The 12448-nt window shown below is 41.4% G+C and overlaps 1 protein-coding gene across 7 annotated transcripts in view; it reads left to right on the plus strand.

Annotated features, from left to right (window-relative positions):
* The window catches only part of NIN (ninein), a 69624-nt gene extending 57202 nt beyond the window's left edge, over positions 1 to 12422 (plus strand). For 4 of the 7 annotated variants that reach the window (XM_071809828.1, XM_065839249.2, XM_071809822.1 and 1 more), the window contains 3 exons: positions 1371 to 1553; positions 7326 to 7439; positions 8656 to 12422. In XM_071809828.1, coding sequence (XP_071665929.1) covers positions 1371 to 1553; positions 7326 to 7439; positions 8656 to 8865 — 507 coding nt within the window. In that variant the 3' untranslated portion in view covers positions 8866 to 12422. Of the gene's footprint in view, positions 1 to 1370; positions 1554 to 3872; positions 3920 to 5150; positions 7300 to 7325; positions 7440 to 8655 lie in introns of those variants that run through there. The other 3 variants (XM_071809824.1, XM_071809825.1, XM_071809827.1) reach the window with 3 other exon arrangements.
* The last annotated feature ends 26 nt before the right edge of the window (positions 12423 to 12448 follow it).

Consider the following 12448-nt stretch of genomic DNA (forward strand, 5'->3'; position numbering starts at 1 on the left):
ATTATCTTAATGCCTCTTCCTAAGGGTAATGGTTTTAAGAGGTGAGAATTTTATGATGTGGCCATCTGAACTTTACGGGAAGAAAGTATTAAACTTATGCAAATGCAGCTTGTCTGAAACATTGGGGTTGTTTTACTGTACAGTTCTGGTCTTTTTAGTATTATAACCTATTATAACCGTGAGGTAGTCTTACCTGGCTTTTACTTTAGCCTAGAAAAATGCTAAATAGTGACATGAAACAGTCTTAGCTCTTAATATTGTCTGAAAGTTCATCTGATGCTGGGCAAGTTTATGTAACTTGGGCTCTCGTGGCCGCAGTTACCACAGTGAGGTAGGCCAGAAATGCCTTTTTTCTAGCCACTTTCATCAGTGGGACCAACACTTAATAAATAACATTGGGAAGCTAAACCATTTGGGACAAGGCTGTTCCGAGGTGCTTTTTTGGCTGTAGCGTGAACTATTATGAATGTGATCCTTTTATTCAATGTGAGAGGCCTAGTTTTGCCAACTACAAGATTTCTCTGGTAGCAAAACTTCACAGAGGACACCTAGGACACATAAACGCTTTGGTATATGCTGCCTTTACACCATATAGACTTGCTGATGCATTTGGTGAACTTTAAGTGAAAGCAAGACTTAAATGTGGAGTTAAACTACTTCAAATTACTCCACGCATCCAGATCTCAAGGGCCCCTCTGAGAGCAGCACAGACACTTAGTTCTCTAGGCCTGCTATTTAACTCTGCTTGTGGCACGACTCGAATTGACAATTGTATTATGTTAAAATTCCTACAGTCAGTAGAGAACATAACAAAAGATATACGGGATTTAAAATACTGAATTCTGAATGTAACGTAGCAGCTGGCATCAAACTACTTAGGGCATCAAACATGACATGGAAAATTTGTTTGGCTTTTGAGGGTGTTAACTCCCCATCTTAAATGAAAGACTATATAGAAGACTAAAGAAATAATTAGCACTTGTGGGCAGCTTCTTCAGCCTCATGCTGGTGCTTTTATTTGTAAGTGGATGCTATCTTTAGAAGAGCTGCTGAGATCAAGGTTAAAATTAAAAAGGACATTAAAGCTCACCAGAGGCCCATTTAACTTGGACAGGATGTCATCAGAAATTCAGTGAATTTATAATTCAGCTCTGAAATTAGGAATCAAAGCTCAGATTCCTTTAGACTCCAGAACCGCACGTAAAGATGCATCTCTTTTCATTGCAAAGAGAGAAGTTGCCTGTTGAGGTTCTGTTCTTAAGTTTAGGCTCGTTCCTCTTGTGCCCAGGAATTTGTTCGAGACTTAGCCTAGTGCATCGCTAACAACCACGTAGTACGAAGGCTGATGGTTGGTTTCTGTCGCTGCCCAGATGCTCCAGTCCAGCGGCAGCGCGATGCTTAGCCAGCCGTCCCGGGAGCTCCAGCAAGGCTGTGCCGTGGTGCCCAAGGACCAGCTCCTGCAGCTCCAACACCAGCTCCTCCAAGCAGAGAGGAGAAGCCAACGTCTTCAGGAAGAACTCGAGAGCAGACCCTCTGCAACAAACGTGCAACAGGTAAAGCTCTCCTTACTCCGCAGGCGACGACCTTAAAACCATATCGGGTTAGTCGTCTCGTTGTTTGGGTTTTGTTTTCAGATTCTGATGAGATCCATTCTCTGTTTATGCCAGTTCAAAAATGAAAATCCAGTTTATCAAAGATAGGTACAAACCAACCGACTTATCTAGCATATTTAGCTTGAGCCATAGCTTCATTCCGAAGTCCTCTTAATAATCTTGAAATAGAAAAACACTCCCACCCACATTCAACTGGCTTTTCTCCTTCTGATCAATACACAAAGTGTTAATAGGAGTTTGCTTTGTTTTCTTTACCTAAAGTCCATGTCTGGAACCATTGTTTAAAAAACACACTACACCACGTATTGCACAAGCACGTACGCATAAAATAGGGATTTGGGCTGTTGCTGTCATATTCTGTCAGCTGTAATACAAACAAATTAATCCTTTTTATAAGGTCAGCCTTGCTTCATTAATTGGCCGTAAGACAATACATTGTTTGGAGAACACTGTTAACATTATACAGACACTTCAGCTTTGGCATTTCTGAGGAAAAATGATTGAATTCCAAGAAAGATTACAGCCAATGCACATATTGGGTAGAGCCATGATTAGTGTTGATTTGGGTCTTTAACATGTAAAACTGAATTATAGGCAATAGGCAGAGAAGTTGGCATTTCCCATATAGGTGTAAGCTTGGGGACCAGGCTTGCCAAATGACTCTTTTCTTCAAAAAGTAACCAGATCTCTAAATCTCTGAAGCTTTGGCTCACAGAATCCCAGAATGTCAGGGGTTGAAGGGCCCTGGAAAGCTCATCCAGTGCAATCCCCCCATGGAGCAGGAACACCCAGCTGAGGTTCCACAGGAAGGTGTCCAGGCGGGTTTGAATGGCTGCAGAGAAGGAGACTCCACAACCTCCCTGGGCAGCCTGGGCCAGGCTCTGCCACCCTCACCAGGAACAAGTTTCTTCTCAAATTTAAGTGGAACCTCCTGTGTTCCAGCTTAAATCCATTACCCCTTGTCCTATCATTGGTTGTCACCAAGAAGACCCTGGCTCCAGCCTCCTGACACTCCCCCTTTCCACATTGATCCCCATGAATGAGTCCCCCCTCAGTCTCCTCTTCTCCAGCTCCAGAGCCCCAGCTCCCTCAGCCTTTCCTCACACGGGAGATGCTCCACTCCCTTCAGCATCTTGGTGGCTGCGCTGGACTCTCTCCAGCAGTTCCCTGTCCTTCTGGAACTGAGGGGCCACAACTGGACACAATATTCCAGGTGTGGTCTCCCCAGGGCAGAGCAGAGGGGCAGGAGAACCTCTCTGACCTACTGACCACCCCCTTCTAACCCACCCCAGGTACCATTGGCCTTCCTGGCCACAAGGGCCCAGTGCTGGCTCATGGTCACCCTGCTGTCCCCAGGACCCCCAGGTCCCTTTCCCCTACGCTGCTCTCTAATAGGTCATTCCCCAACTTATATTAGAACCTGGGGTTATGGTTCAAGCCATAGGTCTTAAAAACATAATATTACATCTTTGTCTTCTGAGAAAATATGAAGCTCTAAGTAACTTAGATAAAATTCTAACACTTTTATTAATCTGTTAGCAGAAAAAAATCTTTAAATTTTAAATTCAGATTGCAGCTACACTTAAAATATATATACATGTGTGTGTATATATATATCAAAGAGCAAGTATTCAAAGCTCAAAAATATCTGAACATGCTAATAGGGTATTCTGGAAAAAAGATATTATGGAGAGAGAATATAAGCAGTAACAGTTTCTAAGGTTTCCAAAACTTGAAGTGAGAATTCTTTTTTAAAAAGGCATAAAATCAAAAAGTTCCCCCCCCCCAAAAAAAAAAAGAACTGAACAGCAAATAATATAGGATAAGTAAAAATACATCAATTGTAGGTTCTCTCCCTTTCAGCTGGGTCCCAATAGACGTGCATTGCCAGGCTAATGTACTGGGTTACATAGAGTGGAAAGTAGAGCATGCAGTTGAGTTTTGAAATGGATCAAAGCCATATTCCAGCAGTAGGATCTGCAGATGAATGTTGTGTATTGCATTAGGAGTGATGACTCTGTAATTTCTCCTGTGAAAGCCTGAGAAACAATTTGCAAACTGGTCACATCCTGGAACTGCAGTTGTACAGATAAATCGCTGCTATGTTTCCTGTAAAAGCTTTTATTCCGGAAAGCTTCATTAATATTAAAGTAGTTTCAGAGAGGTTTTGCAAGTAATTGCAAATGCACCAACGCACTTAATCCATGTTTTAGGGTTAACATTTAGTTGAGCTTATGTCCCTTTTAATGTCCCCTTTAGCATCTTGAACAATTGCATCCTAATCCCTGTCCATCATCTTTTCACCAGTGAGTACAACGTCAGGTTATCCCTGCTTTCTGTGTAATTTAATCACTTAGTTTTGCTGCCTTGCACTTTGCAGCTTTCTTAGATCCCCGAGTCCTTCTGTGTAATATAAGGTACCCAAAGCTATCCCACTCCTGCTTTTCAATCACTGCTATGGTGGTTTGTGTTCTCGTTCATTTTACGATTGGTCCTGAGCTATTGTGCCCCCCAAGACTACTGTCATATGTTCAAATTTCACTAAACTTAAAGCTCCTGAGCCTTTTCTGCTGTGTTAATGTGTCTGGACTCTTCTGAACTCCCAATGGGTGTTTCCGCTGTGTCTGGTGCTGTGATTTGTACCCGCTGCACGGCAGCAATCTCATATTCCTTGCTCAATAACTAGGCTCAGGAGCCTGTTAATGACCCAATCTTAAGTTCTCTTAGAATCTCTGCTAACCAATATTGTTGTTCCGAGTTAGTTGCTCAATTTCCCGTTTCTTCAGCTCTTTATTTGAAAGGCCAAATAACCTCTGACCAACAGCTTGTCCGCCTGTTTCAGGAAAAGACTTAGAACTGGGTTTAAAATAGAAATGCAAATAAGTTCTTTCAAAGGTCAGTTGGACTACATTTTACACAAATGCTCTTCAGCAATCTGTAAGGTTATATTCATATATATAGTGGCAGATTATTTCACAGAATCACAGGGTGTTTGGGTTTGAAGGGACCTCTGTAGATCTCCCAGTGCAACCCCCCTGCTCACGCAGGGTCCCAGAGCAGATCACACAGGCGGGTCCAGGCGGGTTTGAATGTCTCAGAGGAGACTCCACACCCGCTCTGGGCAGCCTGGGCCAGGCTCTGGCACCTCCCAGCAAAGAAGTTTCTGCTCATGTTCAGATGGAGCCTCCTGTGTTTGAGTCTGTGCCCGCTGCCCCTCACCCTGGCATCAGGCACCACTGAACAGAGTCTCTAAGAAACTTCACTGCTCTGCTAATTGCAGTTAATCGCCTCCAAAAGATGGGCGAGCCATCTGAGGACTCCTTACATCTAAAAAAAAGCATCCCAAACATCTCCTCAATGTGTAGCGCTACTTAGATAAATATGTGATACTCTGCATGCTCTCTTTTGTGCGTGTTTTTTGTTGGTTGTGCGTTGCTTGCTTTGCTTGTATCGGTGCTTTGCTTGAAGTACGCGTTACGTATTTACGAGCGAACCTGGATCTGAGGGTGAAGTATCCCACTTGCCTCCTTTCTCTAGGCCTTGCTACCGGAGCAGCGAGCAGTGCACGCAGATTCCTACCGGAGGATCGGGCACCTCTGACAGCTTGGCTGCTTGCGATCTCATTCCTTACCATGACAAACACACACAAACACACGAACTGGCATAAGCTGAGAAACTTGAGGATCAAATTATTTTGTGCTTTTTCTAAAAAAAAAAAATTAATAATAATAATTTTTAAATCTCTGGTATTATTTCCTATTTATTCCTTTATTTTGTTGAAGTTCATAAACTGTCTTTTTTAACTTGTTACAAATACTTTTTTATTTATGTTATTTAAAACCTTGAGTTGGTCGATGTGGAAAGAGACTATTTTTCTCAAATGGTGCTAATTTTATATGAGATCTGAAGAGATTCTGGGGTATTTATATTGCGTTTTTGTATAAGATGTATAAACTTTCTAACAGGGGAAGATGACATTTTTTGATGTAAACGAAAATAAAATTGTTTTTAAACATAATGTCTCTTGTCTTACTAATATCAGTAGTTTCAGCTTTATGAACAAGAATTTTAGACAAAATATTTCTTTGATACTGAGGATTGTCCTATCAGGACTTATGGGAAAGATTTGTAATAGGGGATATACTTAAGTACAGATACTCAGCTTTTCTTCAGCAGATGTACCCGCACACTTAATGTGTGGTATATGGGCACATTCAGCTGCCGTGCCCGTAAAGTCAAAAGGCAGTGATTATGAACACATTTGTTTCTTGGGTAACATTCCTTAGCGGTTTATTTCGTCCCAAATTACTAGATTAAACTGGATTTTTAATACTTTGAGAGGTCAGGAAAACACCTTTTTCAGGCCCGTGACTTTTTCTAGGTGGGAGCCACGCATCATTTCAGCTGTTTGCTTTCAAAGGTATTTTTGCTGTTATCTTTCTAGTGACCCTAAAGCTGATGCTTGAGCTGGCTTCTCCCATACACACGAAATAATATGAAGTTAGTTAGAACATTCTCAGATCAACTTTAAGCCAAAAAAAGAGGGATTTCAGGTATTGAGAAAGCTATAATTTGTAGTTTCTACTTAACTACTCAAGCCCCCTGTGACCTGTGTGGAGTGTAAATTAGTCATGGGTTTGAATTCCAATCAAATTATGAAATATAACTTGATTAGAAAGTCCCCTACAAGTCTTGCTGAACTGTACTTTGTTAATCCAGAGAAATACCCAGCCCAGCAACACTGTGCAGCTGCATTTTCTATGACCCTACTGTAACTTCTGGTGTTCCACCAAATAAAATGTTAACTGGACTTCAATCAATCCCCTGAGGGGATCTTTCTACAGTGGTTTAGATGTTTCCTGCAATGCTCCTCCCTCAGCTTTTCATTCATTCTCTGTCCATTTTTCATTTCTCCTCCCCTATGTGCACAAAGGTACTTTGGTTTTGGAGGAATTTTGGGGAGGTGGTTTGTGCTTTCTCAAAGTCAAGATGATTCCCTAGAATTAGAGTAGCAAGGCAGCAATGCAATAAAGAATCCCCATCCCTGCAGTGAGCATATGAAGTTCCCAAATACAATCAAGCTTTCCTATAGTCCCTGGTGTTTCTAATTAAAATATTGGTTTAATGGGCACTCAGTTCTGTTAGACTGTCTGTTACCTTGCTGAAGAAAAAGAGCGAAATCATTTTAGAGTTACTATTTGAAAACAATTATCAGCAACTAATCTAAAAACAATGAAAATCAATTTCGGGGTAATAGCATCGTGCTTTTTTTTTAGGATATTACTCAATTTCAAGGGGTCTTTGGTGTGGAAAAGTTATACTATCAAATTAACATGCCCTGATGACTTCACCTTAACTTATTTCTCAAATCATTAAGGTTTTGATTGGTGTTTTGTTTCCCACATTCAGCAGAAATATGGCAACACCCAAGAACCAGGAGAGGAAACCACCCAGATCTGACTCTCAGGTTCCAGACAGAACTTAGCATTTTATATCAATTTTTCTTAGATCTGGTAATGATGAGTTTAACTACTTCAATACTCTGAGTGTCCCTTCAGTGTTGCCATAACATTTTGCTTCTGCGAATGGTTTAGTAATTTAGTCGACTCTTTGAAATCTACTCAAATGTGCCTTAGGCGTAAACTGAGAAAAAGAATGGTTAATGTAAACTGCTTTTTCTTAACTGATTCTCACATAAATGTTGCTTTGCAGGGGGGTCACGAGCAGCTTCTAAAAATGATGGAAGAGCGTATGATGGATGTTGAACAGAAACTGAGGCTTGTGAAGAGGCTTCTCCAAGATAAAGTAAATCAGCTGAAAGAACAAGTAAGTGTTCTTATTCTCTTCTTCAAATCATCCCCGTTACTTCTATAAACGATTAAGTGGGCAAAAGCTGCCAAGCCATTCTTGCTTGGAATAAAGTTAAAGGTGGAGTGGGTCCAGAGAAGAGCAACAAGACTGGGGAAGGGACTTGAACACAAGCCCTATGGGGAGAGGCTGAGGGAGCTGCGCTTGTTCAGTCTAGAGCAGAGGAGGCTTAGAGGTGAGCTCAGCACTCTCTAGAACGACCTGAAGGGCAGTTCTAGCCAGGGGGGATTGGGCTCTTCTCCCAGGCAGTCAGCAATAGGACAAGGGGGCATGGGCTTCAACTCTGCCAGGGGAAATTGAGGCTGGAGATTAGAAAGCAATTCTGTGCAGAGAGAGTGGTCAGCATTGGAATGGCTGCCCAGGGAGGTGCTGGACTCACCGGCCCTGGAGGGTTTTAAACTGAGATTGGCCATGGCACTTAGTGCCGTGATCTGGTCAATGGACTGGAGTTGGACCAAGGGTTGGACTGGATGAGCTCTGAGGGCTTTTCCAACCCAGTCCATTCTGTGATTCTGTGCTTTCCTTTTTATTTTAATGCTTCTGAGCTAAAGCGCAGCACATTTGCCCCAAACTACCTAAAAATACAAATTGGGGACAGAATCTACCACTCATTAATTTCCTAAAAGCTGTGCTCGTTTGGTATGCTGATACACTTAAAATCAGGAAACAAACATCCAATTCCAGCCAAGCATCTTAACTAAAAGAGTTGCTTGGGAAAGGAGGGAAAAATAACTTCCTAAGGAGTCCAAACAGGGTTAATGTACAGTTATTGATTCCTCACACCCTCTGCCCCAACATATGCTTTGCTTGATATGATTTGGGGGGTTTTGTTCTTCAAAAATCCTCAATAATTTAGGAAAAAAGGAGGCTGAGGGGGGACCTTCTTGTTCTCCCTACCTGAAAGGAGGTTGTAGTGAGGGAGGGGTTGGTCTCTAAGTAGCAAGTGATCGAAGTATCTGCTTGATCTCCTTCCAAAGTCTTTCCACTTTCAAAATATTCATAGTATCTATAAAGACTTCACAGACATTTAGGTTTTAACACAGGAAAATAAGATGAATGGGTGGGTTGTCTTCCTTTGAGTTCCAATAAACACATTCGCCTGCTTCCCCAGCAATCTCTTTGCTTTTAATTCCTTCATGATTTGCTGAGGGATTCTGTTCCGTTCACAATTCAGCTTTCCAAGAACACCAAAGCAGATGCGATGGTCAAGGATCTCTACGTTGAGAACGCACAACTGCTGAAGGCTCTGGAGATGACAGAACAGCGGCAGAAAACGGCTGAAAGGAAAAACTATTTACTCGAAGAGAAAATCGCCAACCTCAACAGAATAGTCAAGAACCTGGCATCCCCATCATTTCATTCAGCATCTGAGATAAGGTCGTAGCAAAGCCAGTAAGTCTGCCACAGTCCCATGCACTTTACTGAAATGTTAATATTTCAGCTTTTCACTGCGTTGCCTTTTTGTGTGGATGAGTTGTAGTTAACAGAGAGGACAGAGCTAAATCCCAAACCGCACGCTGCCAAAAGAGCATTTTTGTTTAGTCCCAAACCGCTTTCCTGCTAGGTTTTGCCTAAAAGTAATCTTCATGGTGTAAAAAAAGAGACATATGTTTTTCTAAGTTAACTTATTTTGATACTTTGGGTTTAATTTGAAATGTAAATTCTGAATTTACTGTACTGAATCGATTATTTCTACCCAGACTGAAGCCAAGGTCTAATGCAGACTTAGGTTACTGAATTTGAAACTTGAAATAGTTTTGGCTTTCTAGAATACTTCATGGTCCAAACTTAGTAATATTGATCGGTGAGTCCACAACACTGTCAGGGTAATTGCTATGGAGAGCAAGACTTTCCTGATGTGGTGCGTCCTGCAAACCAACTCTGGTTTCTGTAAAGCAATATATTCAGTCTTATGGGTTATTCTTCATGGCTGTTTCTCTGCAGAGCTCAGAAACAAAACCGCCTAAAAATATGTAACTAGACTACTGCCTCCGACTAAGCATAACAGCTTATAGAAATTGTAGAGGCCTTAAGTTTTTTGTGTGTGGGAATAAGTGATACTAAACAAAGGGAAGAGTCACTAACCAGAAGATGTGAGGCTTGTTTATGTAAGTTTTAAACTCAGTAAAGGAGTGGAGGATGTTTATTAAACAGCTGGCAGAAGAATGAAAAGGGGGACTCAGCGGTTTCTTCAGTGGAATCCTGTCATTAGGCCTCACAAACACGAACCTTTGCAATTAATGCAGAGTTCGTTTAGACCCAAGTGATCAAGGCCTTTCTTTTGTAGTAGGTCCTAGTACAGAATCTACGTTTGTCATTAATTGTGGAGAAACTTATTCAGTGTGAATATGATGAACTCAGGGAATAACAGCTTAAATTAGCTTCCTCCAACATTATAAATGTGGGTATTCATGTCAATAATAATTGTATAAACACGCGTTAGGAAAAGCAGGATGAACCAAATTGTATTTGGAGGAGTTTTACCTTTGTACTCCTCCACCGACACGCTGAAGTGCTGTAGCCGTGAAGGTGGAAGAGCGTTGATGTTTGTAACGATGGGTAATGCCTCCCATTCCATCCATCGGGCAAATTCAGGGTTTCTGGGAATCCTTCCAGACCGAGACGGGTCCAACACCGAAGCAGCTGAGCAAGAGCTTGCACGTTCATACACTCGTCTACTACTGCAAACAGTCGAAATGCCCCATGAATGCCTTGCCCCCATCCCACCGGTCAGCCACTTCTAAAGAATGTAAATCCAACTGGTGCGAGGGGCCACGCTGGCAATGCTTGAAACCAGACCTCTTCAAATATGCACAAACCGAGGAGGCAGAGGGCAAGATGTTTTGTCTCGGAGACCTCTCGCGAGGTGACGGTTCTGACAGTGCTTGCAATGAGCCAAAAAGCCCCCCAGAAACCGGGGTAACACATTTACGAGCTGTGCAGCAACCTCTGGAAAATGGCTTTTGCTTTTTCGTGTGGCTGTAGGGGATGCTCTCTATGTCCACATGGTTCCTCGGCAATTTTGGAGGGTTGAGGGACCAAACTACCCATATGATGACTTCTCCTCCTCCTTTCCTTTACACAGGCAATAGAGTAGAAATGGAAATACAACCATGGAAGAACACCTAGGAGTAGCACAAAGTCCTCATAAATAATTTCACTTCTCTGCTATTCTAAATGCCTCCACTGGCTATTTCTCCAGGTAATCCCAAATTAGGGATTTACACATCCCATTTTTCACGGGGTGCAAAAACTTTTCCACAAATTTTGAGACGTGTTCAGATTGACAAAGTGCATTGACATGAATTGGAGCTTTCTTTTAAAAATTTGAAGGAGGGAAATTGTCCATCTTCTCAACGTTACACAAGTGGTAGCAGTTACAATAAAGGTCTGTGTGTGGGTACCAGGGCTGCACATGAGCAATATGGGAATTGAGCATTGCAGTTCAAAATACTTCCAGGAAACCATGTAAATGAGGTTCAGATGGTCAGAATCATATTTGGAAAAATATGATCAGCTGGCATGTTTTAACACTACTTCATATCTTGACTTAGATTTACGTCTAATGCTCAGTATGTGACCGAAGTCTGAACACTGAGCAGGGGCAATGAGTACTTCACTTAAACTATTGTGGAATTAATTTCACATTAGTCATTTTAAAGGCTGGACTACTTAACTAATTCCTTTAGTCTCCTGGTAGTAACTGAGTTTTTAGAAACCAAACATACAGACCTTTCTAGAGCGCTGTACCTAAAAGGGAGCCCAGATGCTGGAATAGAAGGGAGAAGCAGAGAAAAGGGATTTTGATTTCTCCCTTTTCCACCCCATCCTACCTTGCTGTACTTTTCTTCCACTTCAAAAAACCAACCTGACCACAGGAGAGAGTAGGAGGCGAATCAGGAAAACTTCACTGGAACACTTGTGTGAATTAATTCTCAGAAGTGCCTTTTGTAATTGTGTATTCTAGAGCCTTTCTGTACCGTACCTTTTGCTGCTGCAGGAGAATTCAGGACAATCCCTTCCCAAAAGGAGGGAACCCGGAGAACGGTGGTGCTGCTCACAAATGAGCGTCGTGTTGCTTATTGGGTCCTTGTGTCTGCTCAGAAGAGAAGCAGCTAATTTTACAAAGTCCAGGCTACTGAAAATAAGCATAGAAATATGTAAGTTATTAAGCATTAGCGGTCTTTTGTGTGTGAATGTGACTCCTATGCAGTATAGGCATTATAAAGATACCAAAGTATTTAATGCTATTGTACCAGTCAAAAGTCACTGAATTTCTAGGCTTCACTCGTACAACAGGTCTTGCCAATTAAGGTGTTAACTACTTTATTACCAGGAGGTGTTTTAAGTGTTTTCAACTCTTGCTTTATGAATCACTGTGAAAATAAAGGCACATAACTATCCAGGGTTGGGAGGTTTGGAGGATGGAACACCCCAGGTTAAATTCATGTGTACTAAATTCACACAGCTGAAGTGCTACTTGTCCATTTAAAATTATTTAAAAGTGTCCATTGCCGCGTATTCTCCAATTACTGCTTTAAATACAAGGCAAACTAAATTATTGGGATTCTGATTAAAAACAAACAAAAAGTATTGTGACATATTGGATTTTAGCCAGATTACGTGTAAGGTAGAGCAGGGGACAGTCTGGATCTATCAAGAATACAATACTTTCATTTAATTTCAATAAATGACATCACTGTCTCTCAGGTTTTCCATCATTTACCTGTAAAGTCTCCTGCTCAGTGTCAGATGCTGTAATTTCATGACAAATGACTTCTGTATAAAGGAAAACAATTGTATATTTTTTTTTCTAGTGACTTTTTTTCTGTTCGGGTGTAATATATTGTCCTTACAACATCATGTAAAACTGAAAGATGAAGCAACTTACGCATTATTTATAATGAATGTAAAGAAAAATAAATTACTGTATGATCTGTAGTTGTGTCTGTACTTTAATCCAAGCT

This window comes from Patagioenas fasciata, chromosome 5, assembly GCF_037038585.1.
Source record: "Patagioenas fasciata isolate bPatFas1 chromosome 5, bPatFas1.hap1, whole genome shotgun sequence".
Lineage (NCBI taxonomy): Eukaryota > Metazoa > Chordata > Aves > Columbiformes > Columbidae > Patagioenas > Patagioenas fasciata.